The 27,779-nt window shown below is 37.6% G+C and overlaps 1 protein-coding gene across 1 annotated transcript in view; it reads left to right on the plus strand.

Annotated features, from left to right (window-relative positions):
- Nucleotides 1-27,779, plus strand: part of LOC145984479 (chymotrypsin-like protease CTRL-1) — a 97,363-nt gene that overhangs the window by 57,258 nt on the left and 12,326 nt on the right. Inside the window, exon 4 of the mRNA XM_083118138.1 lies at nt 27,155-27,330. Coding sequence (XP_082974264.1) covers nt 27,155-27,330 — 176 coding nt within the window. The remainder of the gene's footprint in view (nt 1-27,154; nt 27,331-27,779) is intronic.

Consider the following 27,779-nt stretch of genomic DNA (forward strand, 5'->3'; position numbering starts at 1 on the left):
AGGTGCCGATTCACTTTCACGGTTACCAGTGCGTGCAGAAGATGGCGTCGGGAAGTCACATGGAATTCGACGTGACGACGCAGTTCAACAACATACAGTTCGACATGCCAGATTTCGTCGTTGTGCTCTTTCAGACCGGGCGCGATAACGATCAGGAAAAAGATTCCAGCAAGTTCGACGACTGCAAGATCAAAAACGTTTATCTGAAGAACGGTAGGAACGAAGTGTTCCCGCGCGAGAATTACAACCTCGACATGACCAAAAACGATTATCTCAAACTTTACGAAGCTTACACGGCTTACAAACGCGTGACCGAGGGAAGCGTGGACGTGTACTACGCGCCCAGCGAATTCAAAACACGCAGGCCGATGTTCGTCATTAACACATCTAAGAGAAAGCAGGTGGTGGTCAACGATCGAACCAACATCAAGGTCGTCTGCGAGTTCCACGACGCGCTGCCTGCCGATACTCTGTGCAGCGTCATCCTGATTGCAGAGAAGTCTTTTGTGTATGATGTCAAAAATGAAAGAGTGACCGAACAGTTTTAAGTACAAGAAAAAAAATCACATAATTCTCAAAAAATTATACTGACCGCAGGTTCAAATTTTAGATTAACCTGCAACGCAATGTTTAGGATGTACTGCGAGGAACACCTTCTTACATTTGTGAGAATAATCTGGAACAAAAAAATAATAATAAAAAAAATTAATTTTAATGCATTTTAGAAATAAATCACACTTGAACGCACAAAGGAACTTCCCCTTTGGCCCTGCGTGTGCCCCATATTCACCCCGTAGGGCGCGGCAAACCTCCAAACCTCCACCTGTTTTTTTTTTTTTTTGCATTTGAAGATAAACACTATTGTTCTAATATTTTGGCTATATTAAATTAGAACTTCTGTTACATAAATTGTTTTTTTTTTCATACATACATACATACATGCCATTTACCACATTCGAAACTAATTTTTAGACGATGGTGGCCCCATGGGAGCGTGTGAATCCCACATTTCAGAACGCACCTCTTGTCGTCGCGTGCGTCCAGGGCAACCTTTCTCACCTGGTTGGTTGTCAACACATGGTCGACGCTCTGGATGCGCTGCTCCACTCCTGCAATTGACGTCCTAGTTTGAAGGGTTTTGACGTAATCCTCGAACTTGAGGTACTCTTGGACGACCTGCCTGCCCACACCCTTAGCCTTTTTCGTGATGGATTCTTCTGCCCGAATAGCATAGGTTTTGGCGCAAAGACCGACATCCTCGAGAGTCACATCACCGTCCTCCTCGTCTTTGAGTTTGCCGGGCACCATCTTGTTGCGACCCGGGATGCCGTATCGGTTCGGCTGGGGATAGCCCGAGGTGTCGAAGAGGTCAACCAAAGATGGAACTGTGGCCATATCCTTGTACGCGTCGGTTGTGTGAACCTGGTATATTAAACTGTCCGTGTCTATGTAGAGAAGCGAGATGTTGTGGTCGTAGTGCGCACGTAATATGTCGTAGTACGTCTCGAACATGTGTAGCTTGCTCAGATCCAGAACCGCAGCTCCAACGTAGATGGGCTTGGTGAGCCTCACCTCACCTCGCTTCATGTGAATCAGAGCCACCTGCTCATTGTATATTGTTCGAGACTTGAACAATGGACTCGCGACAAGCTGACGACATCGCTCTTTCCTCGTCACCAATTTTATGTCCACGCGATTCCGTACATTCTCCATAGTTTTCCCGAACACCGCATTGTTCACTAACTTGAAGAAATCGCGATCGAAATCAGAAGTGGCGACTGTGCGATGTTTGGTGTTGAGCTCGATGTATGGCCTCAACCATGGAGAATGCTCGAACATCAAAACTCGATGTACTGTGCGGACGGTAACCCCCCGCTTCATCAGCCACCGGAGGTTTTGGTAGTGTAGGACATAACGCTCTTTGGGCTCGAAGTCCATGATGAGCTTTGCTTGGTTCGAGCCGGGCGGGCATTTGAATTCCGGGACTGGCGGAAGATCGCAGAACAAATCCTGCACCTTCTCGGAGAACTCGAGGTCCACCTCGGCAAAAAATCCGCGTTCCGAATCGTCGAAACCTTCAACGTCGAAGTTGGAGGGATCGGCCCACTCGAAGCCTCTAAATGGGAGTGGCTGCATCATGGAGTGGCCGTAGAGGTTGTTGACGTCCGTGTGCATGATGTAGCTGGACGGTTGCGAAGGGTCGTAACCGGTGGCCATGTGGTGATTGTTGGCGCGTGCGTATCGCTGCGACCCCTGGACCATTCCACCCCGCACGGCACGTTCTACAAACAGCATCATGTCCACGTCCGAAAGAAGCTCAAGCCTGATTTTCGTAAGAAGCATGGCCGACCAGGCCAGTCCGGGAAGACTGTAGAAGTATGCAGGGTCCAGCTTGTAGATGGTCTTCGCAGTTGCACGAAACGCCTGGAACACGTCGGCGAGGAGCGTCACATCAAGTTTGAGGTACGCATCGTGGTAGTCCCAGAGATTTTGGCAATCCAGCTCGCGCCACATGGACTGAGCATGGTTATAGTCATCCTCAGATATGTCCGAGCCTCGCAGCTTGCTATAGAAGTTTGCTCGAGGAGGTAGCGACGTCTCCGCGAACTTGGTAGGGTCCGTGACGTATTCGTAGGGATAGACCCCCTTACGCCTGAAGAGACCGGCGTCCAAGTTCGGAAAGTTTCCGGAGGTAATAAGCATTTGCTCGTCGCTAAGCTTCCCTGCGAGAGCATCGAGGCTTGCTGGGAGGAACCTCAGGGAGTCGAGGAAGCAAAGCTCGACGGTAGAGCGTGATCCCGGGATCGACACTCGTTTGCTCACACTGATGTAACGCTCCTCGTTCTGGGCGAGAACGTTGATTCCCTCGTTGTCGTATCCAAGATGCTTGATCAGGTGGTGAAAGTCGTACCCCGAGCCGTTGTGGAAGAAGATCGGAATAAATCGAGGGTCCCGGGCCATGAGGTTGCATCCGTTGCACCAAGGACCAACATACCTACCGTTAAAGTGATCATGGTGTTGGACTTTACGGTTGTTGGCGGTGTACTCCTTGACGCAGACAGGGCAAGCGATGGCTTCGTCGTGTCTACGTTGATCGTCGGGGGACAGTGGGAGCATAGACTTGGGGGCCAACAGTACCTTCCCTATCTCGATGGCCTCGACAACCATCCTCTCGAGGAAGTGTTTGGCTGCGTCGGGGCCACGGTACACGTAGGGCTCGGGGGCGATGTGTTGGTCTCGCCGCACCACAACGTAGGCGAAGCTGGATGCCTCGTGGAGTTGGTAAGGGGTGGTGGAGGAAACTTCGGGATCGGGATCGCAAGTGGACAGGGGTTTGAGGAAAGCCTCGAAGTCCGCGATGATGATAGCGGGGTGCTCCACCATGGCACCGTGCATGTGGAAACGCTCCACGGTGCCAGGTTTGGGTAAGACTGCCACAGCCGGTTCGTTGGCATTGCAATAAAGTTTGTGGCTGGCAAGCTTCTCGGCAGCGATGTTGGAGTCTCGAACATGTTGGTAATTGTGTTGATCCCGTCCGTCGAACATTGACAAGCACCTGCGACACACCTCGACGTGGTGACTATCACTGCTCCGTTGGCTCGAAACAAGTCTAGAGAGGGAGCGAATGAGGGTGTAATGGTGATGGGTCTCGTCCTTGATGAGTAGAAGGTGAATTTCCTGCGCACCATCGTCGTCTACATCGCTCACCCGGATGGGGTACACCACATTTTTGTCAGTGAGGCCGTAAACGTTGATGGCCAACCGAGGGTTGCGTGTACGGGCCTCGAACTTGCGAATGTCCGGGACCTCCACCGGGTAGTCGATCCCAGCCATAGCATCTTCCAGTTCCGACTCGTAGGGTAGGTAGTGGTTAACCCGACATGGTTGGTTTTTCCAGTGGACAGGGTGCAACACTGCCAGCACCGACCAGAGAAAGCACTTGGCGTCACTGTTCTGAATGTTCAGGACGGCCTTCTTTGCCGCGATGGAAGGTGGTAAGGGGACGTAGCTGGAGGCGGAGTGAGGCGTAAACTTGCAAAGTTTGACGCACAGTTCGTGAGGCCCCCCACACAGCGAATCCCCCGAGCCCTTAGCTTGATGTTCTTCTTGTTTAACCAGCAGCTCCTCGGCAAACTGGTTGTAGATGACCTCGAGGTTGTCGACATCCGCCAGATGCAGCGTCTTCGCCTTGGTGTTGTGGCAGAAGCTGTAAATTTCATCGGACGGCTTCTTGTACTGGCAACGTAGCGATGCGTAGAATTTGGTGGAGGAGTACGTAGCCAGTGCATTACAAAGAATGGAAATTATCTCTGCTCGCTTCTCCTTTAAAAAGCTACGAACGTCGCATAAGCCCTACGAAGTGAGGACAAAATCCTCCAACAAACGCTCGAAAGCAGATTGGTTCGCTTTCATCGCAGGCTTGACGCGTTTCGTGGGTGGTGCATTGATGGGGGCTGCTTCTGCCTTCCTCTTGGTGGAGGTCGAAGGCTGAGCCCCAGATGTACTTTCGCTTAGACAAGTAAGCTTATGCTTCTTGGCATACGCAATTGTGATGCGTTTATTGCATCCGGAACACAGTTCGGTGGCAGCCAAATGCTTGCCTGGCACGCAGGTGCGACAATGTCTTGCAAAATGTTTGCTTGATATGGTTGTTTTGCACACAGGGCAACTTTTCATGGCGCGCATTTTTTTTTGGGGGTATGTTTATTTATATGCGATCTGTTGGTGGTAGAGTGTTTACGAAAAAATGCCTTATGAGAAAAATTTTGTAAGCTAATTCTAATTAGTGTTAGTTTGAGGGGTTTATTTATGGGTGGTGTTGTCTTCCTCAAATATGTGTTTTAGTCAACCCTATAAAAAAATTTAAAAAAATATATAAGAAAAATATGATTGTAGATAGAAAAAGCACAATAAATATTGTATGCATGTGTAATTCTATTTAGCTTATTTTTGCTAGACACGAATCTTCTTCAGATTTTATTGCCTACTAGTATATTTTTCTACCAATCTAGTAGAGGTGTGAAACTAAGAAAATGTTCTTGTTTAAGCACTAATCATTATGTTTCCAATAGGACTCCTATGGGACGTAAAACCTTGTAACTTTGCTCTATGTATATACTAGTGCTTTTCCAACATATTCACAAAACCTTAGAACCTTCACAGACAAAAAAAAATAAAGTTTCCCCCTGTGTACATGTATAATTCGAATCCCACTGTAGGTCCAGTTTCGATTAGCCTTACTGTGCATAAAATAACAAATCCAACTTAGAGTATCAACACATTCAAAAAAATAAAGTTCCCCCTGTACACTTGTATAATTTTAAACTCCAAGTTCGATACCCGGCGGATCCCACTGTAGGTCCAGTTTCGGTTAGCCTTACTGTGCATAAAACAACAAATCCAACTTAGAACCTTCACAGACAAAAAAAATAAAGTTTCCCCTGTACACTTGTATAATTTTAAACTCCAAGTTCGATACCCGGCGGATCCCACGGTAGGTCCAGTTTCGATTAGCCTTACTGTGCATAAAATAACAAATCCAACTTAGAGTATCAACACATTCAAAAAAATAAAGTTCCCCCTGTACACTTGTATAATTTTAAACTCCAAGTTCGATACCCGGCGGATCCCACTGTAGGTCCAGTTTCGGTTAGCCTTACTGTGCATAAAACAACAAATCCAACTTAGAGTATCAACACATTCAAAAAATAAAGTTTCCCCTGTACATTTGTATAATTTTAATCTCCAAGTTCGATACCTGGCGGATCCCACTGTAGGTCCAGTTTCGGTTAGCCTTACTGTGCATAAAACAACAAATCTAACCCAGAGTACACGCGTCAATACCATCCACCATGAGTAAACTAACATGATCATAATCATCGTCCCTCCCCTCCCTCCGATTATTACCTCGCTTTTATGTTATTCGCGATGAAGAATAGTTTTTTTCAAGCGCACGTTATGTATGCTCATATTTTTTTTTGTTTATCGTAAATTTCGATGTTTAATCAAAACAACACTTTCTGTTCACTAACGCCACTCGTAATTATTATTATTATTAACACACACACACATGCAAAAAAAAATAACAAGAAACAAAACTTACCTACAAAAAACTGCTAGCAATTTAACACTCACAAATGGTAGTATAATCGCGCACAGTCGCAAAAACTTCACTGTTCTGTCCAGAAGCTTCCACAGAAACGAAAGTCATCTCCCCCTCTCTCCACCCCCTCTCTCTTCTCTCCACTCGTCGTCGCATCCGGTTGCGGTGACAATATAAGCAAAAACTAGGTCGTGTCAGTATTGCCAACTCACTAGGCCTCTGAGTTTAGGGCGACCCGAATTGTGCTGCCAGAGCGTGTTGCGCGCGGACCAGGTTCGAGGGCACAAACTCAACTGGCATCTCTCGCATTACTATTTCAGCGAAGCGTTGCAGAACAAGCAATGTTTGTGTTTCCCACGGCAGCATCTCGAGTATCATCACAAGCTGGTCGGGGGTTACGTACACCGTAACCCTCACATGAACGTGGCACTCAAAAACAGAACGGAGGATGAGATTATTTTGACATTGGACTTTACATCACTCTACCCGAGCATCATGGAGGCAGCTGGCCTCTCCCCTTTCAACGTGAACTTGGGAATGGCGCGAATTCCACGCCGGCGGAACGTCCGTTCCGCCCGGTACGGAAGTTGATGTTTATCGCGGCGTCACGAATCCCACACCGGCTGCACGGAAGCTGATCTTCACGTGTATTTCTCACAGGACACGCTAAACGCCACGTGCATCCGTAAGATCATGGCCTTGTGTAAAAAATCAAAAAATTTAAAAACAATAAAATTTTACCACCGGGCAAACTGCTCGAAATGGACGCCAAACACAACACGGCTAAATTAATGATGAATAGTATGCACGGGTAAATGTACAAATTGAAAGACATCCCCGAAGAGATTCGCCCCCACGTCAATCAATTTTACGTTCGAAGGCCGTACGGGAAAACCTTTACTTTTTTGGTTGGGCACCACGCACTCCTGGCGGGGTTACGGGGGCCAGGAATCCTAAAAAACAACAATTATTATTATTTTGTTTGTTTGCTTGCGTCACAATACAAACGCGCGCGCGCGTGTGTGTGTGTGTGTGTATGTGTGTGTGTGGCACATCGTTCCCCCGAGAGAGGTTTACAAAAGTCACGATATACAAACATTGCCGGAGTTGGAAAATTACGATATGGCGCATTCGCTCACCACTGTTGCCAGCCGTAGGTCTCTCTCTCTCTCTAGCCCCTTGCCAAGTAAAAAAAAAGTGTAGGTAGGAGGTGGCAACACTGCGAGAAAATAAAGCTCATGCCTTACAAGAGAAAACCATTAAGGCAATCTTCACTTGATGACGTTGAACCCGTGCAGTGTTGCCATCCACCCATCTCTCTCTTTTACGGCAGTGCGTGTTTGTTGCCGGCTCTCCTTGCCCAGTGTGTGTAGGTTGGCAAAAATTGCTTTATGCACTGTAAGGCAAGCCTCAAGCAAAGTTGCCAGCTCCTTGCTTTAGGTTAGGTTAGGCCAAGAAAAAAAAAGCTGTAGGTAGGCTGTCGGTTGTTTAACTCTTCCCTCTCTCTCTCTCCTCTCTCTCTCTCCTCTCTCTTTTTTTGTAAAAAGCTATGGCAAAAGCACCAGTAGGTTGGCAACCTTGCTTTATGCACTGTAAGACAAGCCTCAAGCAAGGTTGCCAGCTCCTTGCTTTAGGTTAGGTTAGACCAAGAAAAAAAAACCTTGGTGATTTTTTTCGAGTAAGGTGTTGGCAACACTGCGAGAAAATGAGGCTTATGCCTTACAAGAGCAAACCATTAAGAAGCCTCAAGCAAGGTTGCCAGCTTCTTGCTTTAGGTTAGGTTAGACCAAAAAAACCTTGGTGATTTTTTTTTTCGAGTGAGGAGTTGGCAACACTGCGAGAAAATGTGGCTCATGCCTTACAAGAGAAATCCATTAAGGCGAGCCCCATTTTCGGTCCGTGAACTGGGCTTCTACTACTACTACAATATATTATGATTTTACATGAAAATTGAGAAATTTTATGTCTTGCATTTCACAGTTTGAAATTAGAAGTTAATATAATTGATACGGTCCAGGTATTATGAGATGGCTGCAAGGTATGGTCTTCACGGCCAGAAGAAGATAAATAATAAGCAGATGTATTCTGTGTAATTCTGGCTGTATCATGATTCAATGTACTTGAATGTTTCGGACATAACGTCCAGTTTATATTAAATATGTTAATTGTCACCGTCTGGTTATTATCTTGTGCTACGTAGCATTAATCCACATTAGCAAGTCCTTCACTCCGAACCTATCAATTTGTATTTGCCACTGCATAAATATTTTATTTGTAATTTTTTTTAGATATCTAGACTGTCTTGTCTTGTCTCGTCTCGTGTCTCATCTTTCTTTTTGAATTTCAAAAGGCCTGTTCCGTTGTGTCTCATTTCGTTAGGAACGCTCCAGGTTACGCATGTCTTTTATTTATCATAATTGCAAAGTTAATCCGTGGGAGCTGATCAGTTTTTGCATTACCAGCTGTGCGTGTGTGTAGTTAAAATGTGGGATAGTGTTCCATTTAAAATATGTGTTATTTATTGTTATGGGGAATTGGAAAAATGGTTTTCGTATTTGAAACTGAACCCCTCCCCTCCTCCATGAGAAATTATTAGTAATTTGTCTCCTCCCTACAGTAATACCTTCCGCCTCCACTGATTAACATAAATGCATGAAGACTTATATTATGTACCAACTATAAGCATAAATATAACACATTTATGTCTTCATATGTTTATTTTATTCGAATTAATGATCACCAGTTGTATGCAAATGTTTGCAACAAATTTTCCGGCAGAAAGTAACTGTAAAGGTAATTTAAAGTTACTTTTCAAGCACCAGTAACTGTAACTGAGTTACTTTTCAAAATGAGTAACCGTAATTGTAACTCTGTTACTTTTTGAAGCAAGTAACTGTAACTGTAACTTTAAAAAGTAACTTTCCAGACACTGGATTATGAGCAGGTTGCCCCTAAAGGAAACCTGTCTTTGAAATCATCTCCTATTGTTTCCATCGAATGCGTTTTCCTACCTGTGTCCTTTTCTCCGAACAAAACATCCATATCATGGAGGCAAAAATAGCTCTCATATAACTTTCCTTGCCCAGATGGGTAACGTTGAAGCAGCCATTCTTGCTCGCGTATGATTTGCATTTGTTTGATGTACACTTCAGGAAAGGAATTCTCTGCCATTCGAGTAGATGTTTTCGATATGTGCACCATGCTGTAAGAGTATTTCTTAGGAATTATTGCCCCATAGAGGAACGATTAAAAACGAGCTGGAAAACAGAAGAAAATCATTTTGAGATAATCACATTTCTAACAAATATAACTCTCACTTCACATTATGTACTATAGAGATATTTTAAGTTCAGTGGATTTTTTGTAGATTACAATTTTTTTATTAATAAAATTAATGACTTTCTCAATTCTTGATCATGAAAAATTTACAATACTCGCCCAGCAGAGAACAGTCTCGCTGTACATGTGTCAAGTTTTATTATTGGTATTAATAGAAAGACTTGAATTACGAGCGTATTAGAAGTCAAGGACACAGAATAAATTCCTCTCCGAGAAACTGACCTGGCATTTCGTTGAATTACATTCAGTCGTGTATATTGATATTCACTGAGTCTTCAGTTACAATAAAGTGAGCTGACCAAACGTTCTAAATTGTTATGCTCAACAATGCTGCAACAACAATAATAATCGAATTAGCGCGGTGATTGTGATTGGAATGACCGGTAACACTTCCACGAAAGTCACGCCATGCCACAGTATATTATAAAAATATATTAGTCGACAAAAATCTCGAACATTTCAGTACAATATTTGAGGCAATATTTTTTATGTTTTTAACGTTGGCATCAGAAAACTAGTTAATCAAAATTTAGATTATCTTCAAAGTGTACATAATCGGAATGATCTCATATTAGGATTACGTACCACTTAAGAAAACTAAATCATGCAAGATTCCTTCTTGGTTCGACTTTGAACTCTTACTTGCCCTGGGAAACCGTAAAACCGTTTCTCTGGAAACAATTTCCTAACGAGTACACTCGAAAAACCTTCACAGATTTAAGACGCCACTGTAAAAATCTGCAAGAAAAATAAATATAGTGAATACATCGGCGCTATCGCAAACAACATCAAATCAAATCCCAAACGTTTTTAGTCACTCATCAACTCTAGGAGGAAAAATTCCCGAATACCTTTCGAAGTTAAGCATGACTCATCACACGCAGAGGGCCCTGACAGAGCTATCTTTAACTCCTTTTTCTCTAAAAAATATAGTGTCAAATACACCGGATTCTTCTCTTCCTAATCTCGCTCCAGTTTGCTGTCACTCTCTGACATCTCTCTCCACGTCTCCGGGAGAAGTTCTAAGCATCCTTTCTTTTTTGCCTGAAAATCGCGCAAATGGTCCTGACGAAATCCCTTCTATTTTCCTCAAAAACACTGCTTCTTCTCTCGCTATTCCCTTCTTTATTTTATTAAACAGTTGCTTCAATGAGGCAACATTTCCGGATTCATGGAAAAAGGCTAATGTGCTACCATTATATAAATCTGGCAACAGAGATGCTGTTGCTTCTTTGCATTTCCCTGTTATCACCACTTTCTATCGCCTGTGAAAAAATAATAAAGGACCGACTTTACAAATTCAGCTCTCCATACATAAATACAGCACAGCACGGCTTCTTACCAGGCAGCTCCTGCTTAACTAACTTGAGCATCGTATTATCTGACGCTATCAACTGTATATCTGAAAACTCTCAACTGGATGTAATTTATCTTGATTTCTCCAAAGCCTTCGACTCTATAAACCACAACTACGTCCTACATAAATTATCTCATCGTTTTAATATTCATGAGAAATTTCTCTCCCTGCTCAAACACTACATCCGAAACAGACAACAAAAGGTTGTACTTTCTGGAACATCTTCTTCATATCGAAGTGTATCTTCTGGTGTTCCCTAAGGCAGTGTTCTTTTACATCTTCTCTTCATCCTCTACCTTGATGATCTTCCAGAATATCTCTCTGACTCTTGTAAAAACCTTCTTTTGTTCGCCGATGATTGCAAAATATACAGTAAAATATCAAATTTAAATGACATGGCACTTTTGCAAAAGAACTTAGATTCCCTAATAAAGTGGTGTGAAATATGGAACCTGAAACTTAATCCTCAGAAATGTGCCACCATGACCTTCTCCTTCTCCTTCTGCTGCACAGAAGGACTTATGCGTCATATTTGATGAGAACCTCTTCTTTTCTGATCACATCTCTGCAGTCACTAAGGGTTCCATGCGTATGCTGGGTATCCTCTATCGTTTTACTGAAATAAACAACCTGTCTGCTCTCGGCACGTTTTACAAATTTTTCGTTTTACCTAAACTTGAATACTGTTCTCCGATCTGGTCTATGGCATGCCCCTCAAAATTAGATAGATTAAATTCTGTTCTAAATTTCTTCCTGGCCATTGTTCGCCACCGAATTCCATCTACAAGTAGTGTAATTGGCTATATAACTGGGGCGATAAATGATGAGGTGTTTTGACTGAATAGAAATATTTAAAACTAAGGCAAAATGTCTATAAAATTTTATTGTTACTGTGTAAAACCTACGATTTTTGTAAAAAAAAGCTTCCGAGAAAAGATGACCCCCTCAAATTGATGTGGCTAAACCTGAATTTGCTAAAATTGCTGTTTATAAATTTGTTAAAAATATGGCTTTTCTCAATATTGTTTTAACTACACTTAAAATTAATCCAAGATGCTCTTAAGAGTTTTTTGATTATACAGTAGTACACTGTAATATAATGTTAAATACTTATTCAAAATATTTTTGTACTATTATGTTAATATGTTAACCTGGAATATTTTAATTCAAGACCAGGCACAACTTGTATATCTAATACTAAGACAATGTAATATGCAGAGGTTTTCTAGAATTGCTCTGTGACTCTTTCATTTCTTACATCATAAACATATGATTTTTCACCTATAAGAATAACACTACATATGGTGTCAGCAGGAAGTGTATCATGGAATTCACAGATAATTTTAATGTTTGTCCTGTCATTAACCACAACTTGTTTTCTTTTTGAGGTGTTGATGACAAACATGGGTCTCTGTGTTTTGAATTCATCTGGTGAGTAATACATGTCAGTATTCCCAATTGTGACCCTTTTGAATGCTGTAAATGCTTCATATAATTTGAGGAAATCATCCTTGGACATGTTTAAATTATAACTTTCTCTAGGGAACACCTCATTTATGCCATTTTTAAGATAAATGTTCTTGATGTTGCAGTTATCAAATTTACTTGAATTTTTTTCTTGATTATTGTGTCTTCCAGTTTGAAACAGTACCACCACAAAATCTGGCATGTCATATTGTATACTGGAGAATGAGTTTGTAGCATCAAATTCATAATAGCTACCAGTGGCAGGCTTCTGCACACATTGATATGTATAAAATTGTAAAGGCACCTGTGGATTTTTTAGTATATCTGCTTTGTATTTAAGAGCATAACTAGCTTCATATTCAACTACTGGAATTCTTAGCTCCATAGTCTGAATAAGGCATTTGCCTTCATCAGGTAGGGTATTAGGCAGAGCTGCCCCAGTAGAGTTTAATGAACTATACCTCAGCAAAGCATTATTATCATTGGCAGCTCTTCTAAATGTAATTCTTAAACCACCCTTCCACATAATTTCTTTGTAATCTGAGAAGAATCCTGGCAATAGGCGCATAGGAAACAATACTGTGTGACTCTTAGATATTATCTTATCACCAGCTTCAAATCCACCTATTTTGTAGTATGAGGCCTCGGTCTTGGATAATTTTAGTGTGGCCAAAGCTGTAGAGGTAATACCAGGGTAATCTACTCTGTTTATAACAACACCATGTTTTCTGATCTCAATTTCAGAGAACAGATGTGGCACAAAATTGTCTACCAATCTTATATTTGTGTTAGCTGGATAATCTGTACCATCGAGTTTTACAACATCAAATTTAATATAAAGGTCTGCTCTGTGAGGGTGTATAAATCCATCTCCTACATCAAGGTCAACCTCAATCTCTGTGTTGGCTTGATTTAAATTTGCAAAGGTCCTCCGGTTTGGGGGGAATGATTGTAGCTCATAACTCTCAATATTTTCCATTTTATTTATTTATTTATTTATTTTTGTATGTATTTTTATTTAAATATTAATTTCTATGATAGCAGTTGTTGAGGCTCCAACAAAATCAACTAATTCTTCTTTTTCATTAGTGACCATCAACTCAATGTAGTCGATTCTATTATGGCACACAGGAAAATATAATATTGGTGATGGAGTATAGATGATCGGTTCCATAAATTCAGAGTTAGGTTTGAATGTTGCAATAATGCCAGTTTGTTTGGGAGTGCCTATGCCATTTGATTTGGTGATCATACCCTCGGCCACATTACAGTGAATATTCAAAGTTTCTATGGCTAGGAATTTAGGTATATTAATAGCAGTGTGTTTGATGGCTGGTTCAAGTTTTGTGTTGTTCTCGAATCCTAATAGCTCTCCTATAGTACCCAGATCTACTGTTTCTGTAGCAGACACAATTTCTACTCCGTGAGTAACAGAATCTTGAGTTAACAATATACCTCTAGGTAACTGAACATTTAAAGTAGACAAATTATACTGGCCTGGAGTAATAACAATTTTTTGGTCACCAACTGTGATTGTGTTGTTGTGGTGTGTAATATTAGGGATCAAATACATGCCATAGAATGCTCTAAGAGCTATTGTTTTGGGATAAACTATATCATCATGTTGTTTGAGTTTCAATATTGAATTTTGGCTGGCATACTCCCATGATGTTTTAGATACCACAAAGCTTTTTGAAAATTTTCAATTGATGGTTTATTTATTTGAGAAAGATATCTAAGAATAGATAAACATAGATGTTTACAATTAACATCTTTGAAATTTTGAATACGGGTATTATTATAATAAAGATTAGTTGATTTTAGATATTTTACTAAATTCTCAGGTGGAATACCTCCAAATGAATCAAACACAAATGCCTCATTGTTTAAATATTTAAGATAACAAATCCAGTGAGTGCCCTGATTTTTGTACTTATCCAAATTAACTATGCCACACTCTTTTTTGAGTGGTTGTTCTGGTAAAGAATCAGACATGTATACTCCTCTAAAATTTTTGATGCCTAGTGGTTTTATTAAAGCTTTAATATCTTGGTTGGTAAGCGGCTCTTGTTTTTTTTAACTTATTCATAACTTTCTTAACACCTTTGCCTTGTTTTTCCATGGCCAGATTATGGCGCTTTTGTTCATCTAATTCTGCCTTATTTTTCTTGGCATCTATTACTGTTTTTGCTATGGCAGCTGATCCCCCAGCCAAGCTCCCCACAGCCCCCAAAGCTGCTAAAATAGCTGGGATACTAAATATGAATCCACCTATATGTGATTTTTTTCTAGATTGCTGTAATTTTTTTTAATTGGGGGTACTAAGTAATAATTTCATATCATGTCCCTTGGCAAGACAAGAGCTTTCTTTCTTGCGCTGCTTTTTGGTTAGAAGACTATCAATAGTTTTAAGAGATTTAAGACCTGCATAAGGTATCTGATACATAACACCCTTGGCCTTCATTTTTGGTTTATTATATACATATTCTTGGATTAACTATCACAATTAAATTGTAGCTAATTTAGTTAATTTATTACAAACCCCACCCCAATTTTTGTTTGGTGTTCATAGCTGTAGTGGTCCCCAATGCTGCTATTCTCTCACCCAAAGAATCATCTTTGCTTACAAATCTACCAAAAGCAGCTTCTTCTAAATTTTTGTCTGCTACATGTCGCTTGTCAAGGTCGGTATGTGGGTTGTATGCTATGTCATGGTCTCTACAAGCAGCATCTAGGGGATTAACACCAGGGTCTCCTCTGTTTAATCTATGGTCTAGTTTGGTACCTGCATCACAATACTGATAGCCTGGTATGTGTAGCTCAAATGGCAACTTGTTTATGATGTCATTAACCAGCCCCCGACCCTCAGAGATATTCCAAAATTTAGGTGGTAGAGTATTAATAATTTTTATAAGATATCCAATGCCCTTAGTGTCATTCACTATAAAATTAGACAATTTGGTGCTTATCATGTCCATAATTCCAACTTTTTCATTGTAAAAATTGTGGTTGCCAGCATTTTCTTCACCAGCTATCACCAGCAACCTATCTACAAGTTTCCTGACATCGTCAACCCAGACAAATTCTTTAGGCAATGTGTTGTACTGTTTGATCCCACTACCTGTTTTGATTTGTGACCATATGGGTTTGATTAAGTTGTTGTATTTTGCTCCACTGCTATACTTGACTCTTTTTTGTGTGGGATCATTGTTCTGGTATAGAGCATCTGATTTTATTAATATTTCTTTGTAATGCTCATAATCTTGATCTGTATAGTTGCCAGGTCTCTTCCTAGTCATCAATTCCCATAATCCAGGTGTTCCAGGATACTTAACAAAACCACCTCTTTCTCCAAGATGGGATTCTGAATATACTATCAAATCATCTCCCATAAATGTTACCCTAAAATTGCCAATTCCATGTATGATGCTACCATCAACCTCTGTGTCGGCATATAAACCAAAAACCTCATCTTTGTTGTCTTTAGATGTGCTTAAATATTTTTGAGCAAGAAGACCCAATTCAACTATAACTCCATTAAGCCTTGTTTCCATGATTATGAAAAACTAAATATGCTGACCAAGGCAGTAATTTATTTTATTAAAAAACATAAACTAACGTAACGTTTCAACCTTCTAGCAAGGTCTTCTTCAGACTCTGTATCAAGTACAAAAGTAACCAGATACAACAAGAAGGGTAATATATATACACAAACATTACTCCCTCCAGACTATTTAGAAAGTTGTTTGGAACTTTCTAGCAGATGACTTTCACTTTCCAACTTTACTTTCACCTAAAAGGCTAAACACAATTACTTCCATATAGAATGTGGTTGGACTTTTTAATCTCAAGCTCTTTTCCCTTCATTTTTCTTCCTTCTCCTCTCCTCTTTTTCTCTTATCCTTTCCACTCTTTCCAACATCTTCTTCCATTCTTTGTTTAACTTCAGTCCCCCATTCCAGTTCATTGTGTCTTCTTCGCCTTTCTTCTCTATTTCCTTGGCTTCCTTCCATTTTCTCACTTGCATTCTCTTCTCCCTTCCTATCTGCTTAGCCTCATCCTACTCTATGTCATGTCCTGTTTCTCTCGTGTGTTTAAATATTGCATTTCTCTCTTTCTCTTAAGTCGTACATCATCCCTATGTTGTTTCAACCTGTCTTTCAGCCTTTTCTTCGTTTCTCCTATGTACACACTCTGACATTCTTTACATTTTACTTCGTAGATAATCCCTTCTTCCAACCACATTCTATATGGAAGTAATTGTGTTTAGCCTTTTAGGTGAAAGTAAAGTTGGAAAGTGAAAGTCATCTGCTAGAAAGTTCCAAACAACTTTCTAAATAGTCTGGAGGGAGTAATGTTTGTGTATATATATTACCCTTCTTGTTGTATCTGGTTACTTTTGTACTTGATACAGAGTCTGAAGAAGACCTTGCTAGAAGGTTGAAACGTTACGTTAGTTTATGTTTTTTAATAAAATAAATTACTGCCTTGGTCAGCATATTTAGTTTTTCAGACCCAATTCAATAGGATCCTGAGTAGCTTCAATTCTTCGAGGAGCAACAGGACTAGGTGTATGAATACTAGAAAGTGGGGTGATTGGATAATCTAATATGTTCCTAGCAGCTACAGGTACAAGCTCTGTAATCAAATTTTGATTTTGCTCTGTAACAGTTTTAATATTTTACCTAGTTCACTAATAGCATCAATAATCGGCTGTTCTGTGCGCTTGTGTTGGTCATAGGTTCTCTACTTTCCACCCCTTAAATCTTTTTACAAGATAGTCTCTTAGTTTTAAAATCATCAATAATTGGTCTTTTCATGGTTATTTATATATGTTTCAATGTCTAGAAAATTGTTAATTTTATTTCTATATTTACCACTATTAGGTTTTCTTGTCATATCAATTGTGACAAACCCATAACTATCCTGGTTCCAGCACCTACTGCAAAACTTAGAAAAATTATTGTAGCTCAAGTGACCACCTACATATTCATCATGTATGTGTTTGAGGTTAGTATGGTCTTGATGAAACACACATACAAAATTGCTGTTGTCTCTTATTAGTTGTTTTGTTATTTTAGAAAAAGTCTGTGCCAGGTAGAAGCAACCTATGTTTTTGTGTCGGCCCTGTGTAAAAATATTTCTAACCTTGTTTTGGTTTTCCAGTATAATATCATCAAATACAACATCAGAGTTATCGAGACATTCATGAAGTGGTTTAACATCTGATTCAAAAGTGGCTATATCCAGTCCATCATATATCTTCATCAACTGCTGATATTTTAATTGTTCTAAGCTCTTAGAGAATATATGCAAGTGCCTGTTTTTCCAGTCTAACCAGTTGGGTGCCAATAAAAAAATTATCAATCATTAGTGTAGTTTTACCACAAGTCGATGGTCCAACAATAAGACATCTAATATTATCAGGCAGCAGCTTTCCATTTCTCTTATTCTGCTGTTCAGGATCTGGTAGTCTTTTTATAACATCCCAGGTGTTCATAGTATCACTTTGTCTGCCTCGATCCAGCTGTGTTCTGGGAGACCTAGCCATTTGACCAGTATTTTGTTGCTTTTTTTGCGAATGATTTTTTCTATAACACATGTGTCTCTCTGCTTAGTTTTGTTGAGTTCTTCTTCATAAAAGCTGCCTTTGAGAATTTCACCTCGGTGATCTTTTATTATATATGTATTACGAGCCCCAGGTTTAACTTGAACCACTGTAAATAATTCAGTACTCCAATTTCTGGTAAAACCTCTTTTGAATAAGTGCATATACTTACTAATTCTTACTTGATCACCAACTTTGTATTTAGGTTTTTTTTGTTGTTGGTTGGTATCTAGGATAGTAAACAGTACTGATCAATTTCTGCTCATCAGATGAAGTTACCTCAGAGGGTTTCATGTTGATTGTAGTATGAACTGAATTATTATATTTATCTAAAAGTTCTGGTAGAATTTATAATTACCTTGAAGGGTAAATTGTTTATACATATGATTTTTTAGAGTTCTGTTGAATCTTTCTACAATAGAAGCTTTGAGATCACTGTAACTCGAGTAATGTTTTATTGAATGGTTTTTAATAAATTGTTGGAACACCAAATTATAGAATTCTTTGCCATTATCTGTTTGTAGATAGCGTGGTGATCTTCCACTCTGATTAATAATTCTCCTAAAAGCTTCTGTAACACATTTTCCAGTCTTAGATTTGAGCGGCATAGCCCAGGCAAATTTTGAAAATGTATCTATGACAGTAAGTATATACTTGTATCCTTTGTTGACCTTGTCTAAATTTTTCAGCCTTCCCCCATGAGGGGCCATCTCAACCAAGTCAGACTGCCATAAATCATCTATGCCTTTTGTGACTACTGGTAGTCGCTTATAGTTATGTCTGGCTGGTTTGTGTAATTCATCAACAATAATTTGTCTAGACATAGTATGTAAACAAGAATATTGCAACTATAGGGTGTTCAGCAGCTGATACTACAGGATTTTCTAAATATAATTTGTCTCCTATTTGTATATTAAATTCCAGAGAACCATCATCTTCAGCATAAGATGTTTCTAATGTATTGGGATCTGTAAAATCCTCTAACTCTATATTGGTGATTTTTGGTTTGTTGTCAGCATTAGTTATTGATAAAGTAGGGTAGTGATGTGCCTGTGGTTGTAACCAATATTTGATCTTGATTGGTCTAAGTGTGCCTCCAACAAAAAACTGGTAATAAAATTGTGCAGGGGACAGCTTATACATTTTACCACCTGGTGTAAATGGTGAGTCATATTCTTTGTTGGGGATACTATACAATTCAAGGATTATTGTATGCTTAGGATTCTCGATTAGACCAGTTATTTCTTTTTCTGCTGTAAGCAATCTACTTGTTACAGATTCAAGATGCTCATTGATAGTCCTAACAACATCATCGTGGCCTGGCTTGATTTTTATGTCCACAGCAAGTTTTTTGTATTGTTGGACAATCTCTTGAAGCTGGGCGGCAAAAATAGACAGAGTATTTGCTTGGTTGGATTTCATGGTCCCTAGCTGTTGCTTGATATTTGCTACAATTTGCTGTAGATTTTCAACAGTAGCTAATTTTGAATTTTGAGCAGTAAGATCATGAACTTGTCTTCTAATATCCTCAAACAAAGCATAAAGTTCATTAATATGTTGATTAGTTGGTAGAGTGGCCACTGTTTGAGTAATCTGTTTGATCTCTGTCTGGATATTCTTGATATCTTCTGATTTCAATATGCGATTCACAGCTCTCTTAATATTTTTAAGTTCCTGAGATGTAGGCAGATTTGCTACAGTATTCTGCAAAGATTCAAGTGCTAATTTCACACTATTTAATTCACTAGCGTCAGCCACACTACACGTAGCATCTTGGAGCAGGTCTGCCTGAGTAGGTGTCGATTGTTGTAAAATTTCAAGTCTTGTTTGGATATCATCGATCAAGTGATGAAAATGAGATAGCTGAGATTCGGTGTTGAGGTTTTCAAGTTTTGTGATCTGTTGCTGGACACTGACAAGGGTGTCTACAATACCAGGCAAGCGGGATTCAAGAGTTTCTTGTACATTTTTCAGATCATTTTGTACTGCTGCTATGGTATCCTCAAGGTGAGTTATGGTACTCTGAATTTTTCCAAAATCTTCATATGTCTCAAGTTGCAGTTTGATGTTAGCTACACTATGAGTTATAGCACTCAAGCATCAGAAGATGGTAAGTTGTTCATAAAATTTTCAAGTGTCTCAATTTTTTCTTTAGATAAAAAAGTTTAGATATTATATCAGGAGAGGGTGCTGGTGTCGGCAGGTCCATAATAGCTTTTTTTAACCCAAATAAATTCATCGGAATGTTTATTTATTTCAAATCATGCTCTGTAATTGGGCATTGATTACCACTTCTCAAGTCACAATGACCCCACGGTACAGTATGTATGCCACATGATAAAATACATCTCTTATCGTCATGTGGGTCTAGAGCTACTTTTCTTACAATATTGCTAGTTAACAAGTGATCCACACTCTGAATTCTATTTTCTGATGTTTTGATTAACCTCTGTGACTTGAGACAATTTTTATAATCTTCAAATTCAAGCTCATTGTCTACAGTATCTCTACCAATGCCCTTAGCTTTTTTGGCAACAGCACCACTACATGTTTTAAAACTATACATTTTAGCTCTTAACCCAGCAAATTCTACAATAACATCGCCAAGTGTCTCATCTTTTAACTTGCCAGGCACCTTTTTATTGTGGGGTTGAATTTTTGAATGTTCACTGGTATCAAAATATTTAATTAATTCAGAATATGATATATCTTTATAAACATCTTCTGTTTGAATATCAAGAATAAAACTATCTGTATCCATATACATTAATTTTATGCTATTACCATAAAAAGGTTTCAACACATCATAATATAATTTTAACATATGCAATTCTGCCAATTCTAATATCACCGCCCCTACATAAATAGGTTTATCAAACTTAATTTTTGTTTTTTTCATAATAAAAAGTGCCATATTGTCATCATAAATTCTTCTATAATTAAAATTCGGCTTTGCCAGTAATTTTTTGCTCCGGCTGGGGTCGGTAACTAATTTAACATCACTATGCTTTCTAACATTTTCTATAGTTTTGCCATATACTGAATTTACCATTAATTTAAGCAAATTTTATCAAATTTGCTTACTGCAGATGTTCGAAGTTCGGTATTCATATCAATATATGATTTCAACCATCTTGAGTGCCTGAATCTTAAAACTTTGCCAACCTTGGTCACTTTAACACCATGATGCATCAAAAACTGAAGATTTTTGTAATATATTACATAATCTTGTTTTTATTCCAAAGTCATCATTAGCTTTTTTTGTTTAGAATTAGGTGAACACTTAAATTCAGAAATTGGGGGCAAATCAGAAAATTTGTTGTGTAAATCTTCAGGAATTATCAGATCAACTTCTAAGAACAAGCCATAGTTAATATCATCAAAATCCTGAAGATCCCCAATACTAAAATTTTCAACCCACTCAAGCCCTGCATATGGCAATTTATCCATCATAGCATACCCATATAAACTGTTAGCATCAACATAAAGTATATAATTTGATGGCAACTCTGGATCATAATCAGAAATGTATTTATTATTAGCTCTGGCATATCTCTGAGAACATTGTACCATGCCTCATATTATACATTGCTCCATAAAAAGATACATATCTTGACCTTGGATTAAATTCAATTCCATTTTAGTATTCAAAAACATTGCAGACCATGCTAGGCGTGGAGCACTATGAAAATAAATTGGATCTAGCCTATAATTTTCTATTGAAGATTTTCTAAATGCCTGAAGTATATCGGCTAAAAGAGTTACATCAAGTTTTAAATATGCCTTATGATAATCACCAAATGTCTGGCATTTTAAATTAGTCCACATCAACTGAGCATGGTGATAATCTTCATCAGTGATTTCGGTGGCCCTGAGTTTACTATAGAATGCTTTTTGTGGTGGCAAAGCACACTCATCAAATTTAGAAAAATCTGTAACATAGTCATATGGGTATACACCTTTTCGCCTAATTAATTTCAAGTCCTGATTTGGAAACGTTGTCACAAGTAATTTTAAATTGATCATCAGATAATTGACTGGCCAGAGTAGCCAAGCTAGCCGACAAAATTCTGTATGAATCAAGAAATCTTAAGTGAATAGGAACACCATTAACTTTAATTATCTTGCTAATAGCTATATATTTCTCATCATTTTCTGCTAAAATATTTAAATTCTGCTTGTCAAACCCCTCGTACCTGATCAGATGATGAAAATCATAATTAGATGCACCATGGCAAAATATCGGGACAAATTTTGGTCTCTGGATCTTAATATTACAGTTTTTACACAGAGCCATTAAGAATTTACCATTTGTATGGGAATGGTGTTTCACCTTGATATTTGTATCTGAAAATTCACAATCACATACCGGACATTTTTTTGTATTTTTGAAATTTTCAATTTGTTCTTCTGTTAAAAGTATCATAGGTCTTGATTTTAATAAGATATTAGATGCTATATCATGGCACTCATTTTCTATTCTATGTGCAAATTCTTTGATAGCCTTTGGTCCCATGTATAATTGTGGTTCACTAGCTACACCATCCCGTATAATTATATAACAAAAACTAGAAGGTTCATGTAACTGGTATGATGTAATTGAAGATTCATCAGGATCTGGGTTGCAGAACGCAAGGGGTTTGAGGTTTGATTCAAAATCACAAACTATATATGCTGGGTGTTCCAACAAAGCTTCAAATTTTTTAAATTTGGCATTTTCACTTGGATTAGGCATCACCATATGAACAGGTTTATGATTTCCACAATATTTTAAATGTTCAACTAATTTGTTTTTAGCAATTTCTGTGTTACGTTCACGAACCCCATTTACCATTTTTCTACCATCAAATACAGTTAAACATCTTCGGCACAACTTAAATATTGTATTAGATTTATTTACTTGTTTTATTACTAAAGTTTCAAGATTATGTATTAAAGTGTAATGGTATGTGCTATCCCCCTCAATTAAAAGCAAATCAATCGGAACAGCAAAATCATCATCAACTGTACTAAGTCTGAGAGGTTCTATCAAGCAATTCCCAGCACCAGTAGAACAAATAAATACATTAATATATAATGGTTTACCATTGATATCTCTGGCCTTTTTTTCAAATTTATGAATATTTTGAATAGACATTGGATATTCTAAGCCCTCCATTGCATCATTAAAATCATTTTCATGTTGTTTATAATAACTTATTCTTTCTGGATTATTTAAAACTGGATACAAAGCAGCTAAAATACACCACAGAAAACATTTCTCATCATTATTTTCTATGTTAACCACAGCTTTTTTGTTTTTAATATTGGCAGGTAATGGCAGATATGTCGAACCTTGTAGTGGGTTAAATTTAGAAATATTAATATATAACTTGTGTGGACTTCCACATAAACTCCATCCTGATTCTTTTGCAGAAAATTCAGAGTGTTTAATAATTAATTGCTCTATCAAACTGCTTATTATTTTGTTTAAATTTGTATTTGAATATATAGCTACAGTTTCTGTTATGTGGGGGTGTGTAAATTTTGTTCCATTTAATTTCTTATATTGTATAAATAATTTGAAAGATAATTTATAAGAGCTCTTTTGTTTATTTAGAATATCCTGCACATCAGAATTTATATTATTAAAAAAATTCTTAATATCACATTTTGACTCTGATATAAAACGGTAATCCTTTAGTTGACTATTAAAAGTACTATGAATAGGTGCATTGCAGAGCTGCTTTGCTGGTTTATAATTAATAGGTGTTTCAAGTTTTCTTTTTAGACCAGATGAAGATGTAGATGGTTGTGCAGAACAATTATTTTTATGTTTATATAAGAATTATTCCAGACTATATTTTCTATGACATTTTGGGCATATTTTTGTGGGAGTTCTATATTTGTCTGGATTACAATTCTTTTGGTGCTTAGCCCAATTAGAGCTAGAAATATTCGTATTGCATTGATCACAATATTTTTGATTTGGCATTTTTGTTATTAGTTATAAAATTTCTTGGGGTTTAAATTAAAACTCTATATTTAATATAAATTATGAATTAGGTTCAGCAGTGTATTTTGTATAATTATTGTATATATTTAATATGTTAATATTATTAATTTTTATCCTAGGTTTATTATATCAAATTTCTTGGGATTCAAATCAAAATTTTATACTTAATAAAACTATGCCAAATTGTAATGCCAATATAGCTTACATGCACGAAGGTGGAATAAGTATTGATCGACAGAACAGCATTGACCTACTTAAAGACTAACCTGCCTCAATAGCGTGTGCAGACATGCATAGAAAGGCAACGACCCAATAGCATGTGTTATGTATTGATCTTGTAAAACACACGGAAACAAATTGCAACAGCTGCAAGCCAAAACTCTAAATATAAACTAATTACAGCTGGATGTAAGAAATATCAAACTCTTTTATATAAAATATAAGATTCTTGTTCAGTATACTAGAAATATGTTTAATATAAATAATAAAAAAATCAGTATATCAAACCAAACAGAGCTATAATATGAGGAGCACTGGAACAACACCTCTATACTCTTCAACTATTCTCACAATATTAACTGATCTGTAATGCAAGAACTCTTTAAATAGCCTAATCGCGAATCGCATCTGAAACAGTGAACCAATCAGAAGACACCCATTACATCATAACCAACCAATCAGAAAACAACACACGTCTAATAATTTGTTGCATAATATTGAATAATAATTTGTTGCACAACATGATGCAATAGAAGTAGACCAGAAGTAGACTTGTATATATATGTATGGGTAAATATATATAGGTATAGGTGTGTGTGGGAGGGTATAGATAGATGTGTGTGGGTGTGTGTAGGTAGGTGTAGCTCTTAAGAGCATCTTGGATTACTTTTAAGTGTAGTTAAAACAATATTGAGAAAAACCATATTTTTAACAAATTTATAAACAGCAATTTTAGCAAATTCAGGTTTAGCCACATCAATTTGAGGGGGTCATCTTTTCTCGGAAGCTTTTTTTTTACAAAAATCGTAGGTTTTACACAGTAACAATAAAATTTTATAGACATTTTGCCTTAGTTTTAAATATTTCTATTCAGTCAAAACACTTATCATCTATCGCCCCAGTAATATAGCCAATTACACTACTTCTACAAAACATTTAAAAAAGTCCATCCTTCTGAAAATGCTAAATATCCATACCCCTCATGATAGACACATACTTCCACACCATATTTTTCTCCATAAAATAATCAATGGGAACATAAGAAGTGATCACCTTCTTCAAGAAATTCACTTTCGAGTACCGTCCCGCACCACAAGGAGCACTCAGCTTTTCACGTATCAGAAACCCAGATTAAGCCTAATACAACGTTCTCTCTTCCACAGACTACCTGGCCAATACAACACCCTACCAAACCAAGTTAATATTTTTGTAAACCAGTCACGTTTTAAAAAGCTACTGTGTAACAATATGTAATCCACTTTATCTCATATGTATGTATGCACAAACGCGAAGTATGAAGGGGAAAAATTTGGTATTTTAGTTTATGTTATTATTATTTATTGTTACTTCCATTGTTATTTTTTGTTATTTCCATTGTTATTACATTCCAATGTAAAATGGCCAAAGCTGTATTTGGAATTCTCTGGTAAATAAATAAAATAAAATAAATAAATAAATATTCAGTTGATGTGGTATACGATAGTAAAGCCTGCCAAGTGTGTGCCGAGAGCGTGAAATGGTCAATATTAGATCTCGTCAGAAATAGTGTCGGATTCGAGTCCGGTTCTCTGTATGAGTGTTATTTATCAGCATGTCTTCATCAATTTACTAATCGTTACTTATCCTCATCGTCACAATAAACCAAAATCGGCAGAAATGCAACGTAATATAGTAAAAATGAAAACACAAATAATGGTCTCCTCGATGAAGTAGTTATAACGCTGTTCACTTGTAATCAATTGGTTCAGTGTTCGGTTTCTTTTGGAGGGATATAGCTAATCTAGTGTTTCGGATCTCACATTCAACCGTAAGTTCAGTTCCAATTAGCCTTTTTGAGAATTAAATGAGCTTAATCAAACAAACAAAGAAAATAAACCAAGAAAAACAAACAATTAAAACAACGTTACATCCAGCCCAAATTTATCTCTGTGATAATGATGTAATATGGCCAGGTCTCGAAATGAACAGGTGTGGATCGGATCGGCGTTTTTTCAGTAAATTTGGATTTTCAGTATGAACTAAACTGTTAATACTCTTTAATAGTAGATATTATTATTTATATTAGCTTCCCCTCTACGTGGAGATTTGTTGATGCCAAATGGACTTAAAAGAGTATGATATGATATGTCGCCTTCTCTTTTGTCCCTTGTCGTTCTCTTTTTTACTTTTTATTTGTTAACTAATATTATTTGTCGTGTCTTGTTAATTCGCGTGTTGTGATAGAGATATTATCCTACACGAGATCTTTACACAAATTTGGGTTCTCTTTCCAAGGTCACTAATTTTTCTTTCACACTTTCGAATATTATGTGTTCCCTGATTTATGGTATAAAGTGGGATAGGCATCCAAAATCAAACGTAAGATCAAATCGTTCTTGCAGCATGCTTTTTATAGTTCTTATACTAAGCTGAGCAGATATTTTGTTGACGTTCTAAAGAATAAATCCAATACTTCATCATACCCAAAATAGTAATATAGAAATGGCTTTCAGTTGAACAAATTAATTATTTTAATAAATATTAAGACAAAGTATTGACAATATCAACATTGGAGTTTAAAAAATCCTGCTGGGAGAGTTGACTACCATTCAAGATTTCTATCTGTTTAAATTTTAAAATGGGAAGAAAAGGCTTGTATCCAGTGTATTTTATATTATGTGATATTTTTGTAAATATTTTCATATTAACTATTATTAATTGTAATGCAGCGCGTCATTTTTCTAGTTAATCTTGTCTTAGTAGTAGCCAGAGACAAAAAAAATAGAAAATGAAAGACAACACCAGGTTAACGAAGGTTTCATGAAAATTTCCATTTCGAGTGTATGGCCACTCGAGACTCAGTTTATGGAGATCATGTACGGTCATAGTAGTATCATTATCACCTTTACCTCCAAGTTTCTTGAGCTATCGAACCAAGAGTTCTTTGCTGTAATAAAGTTTTTCACACTAAATTTAAAGACACTGACTGTCTTATTTACTTGAGACTAATGCGTTCAGCAAGAAATTTAATAAAATTTAAATGCGTAACGAAAATGATTGATAATAATTATTTGTCTTTATATTTAGGGGAGAAAATAGGTTTAGAATAATCCTAGGAGCACTGAATCCTCAGAATACCAATGAACCAGGGCGACTGGAGCTGACAACAACCAGCGCAGCTATTGAACATCCCAATTACAATCCACCATCCTTAGGGTATGACATTGCGCTCCTTAAATTGCCACAGCCCGTTCAATACACAGGTAATGGCTTTTCTATTTTTTTTGGAATTTTTACTTTATATATTATATTTTGTTTATTAATAACGACTCTCTATGAACACGATTAGTATTGATTTGGTTTTCAGATAAATTTTACAAACACTGTTGATTCCTGTTTGTTCGTAACGTAATTAATTACGTAACTTTTCTTCCACCATAAGTTGATAATGATGATAAGAATGAATAATGATATAATGAAATGGAGATAAAAGGACAGACAAAATTCATACTCATGAACAGGAATTAGCATTTATCCAGTGTATCTTGACAAAGTGAAAGGAAGCAAATGAGGTTATCATTCTATAATGAACCAATAATAAAACATTTTCTAAATTAGAGTGTGATTTTATTTTGTTAGTAAATCATGATAATGACATTTTACCAAATTTCCTTCAATGCCAACACAAATTATATTACACGTAAATAAAAGT

The sequence above is a fragment of the Lepisma saccharinum genome, chromosome 2 (assembly GCF_977018435.1).
Source record: "Lepisma saccharinum chromosome 2, izLepSacc3.1, whole genome shotgun sequence".
Classification (NCBI taxonomy): Eukaryota; Metazoa; Arthropoda; class Insecta; order Zygentoma; family Lepismatidae; genus Lepisma; species Lepisma saccharinum.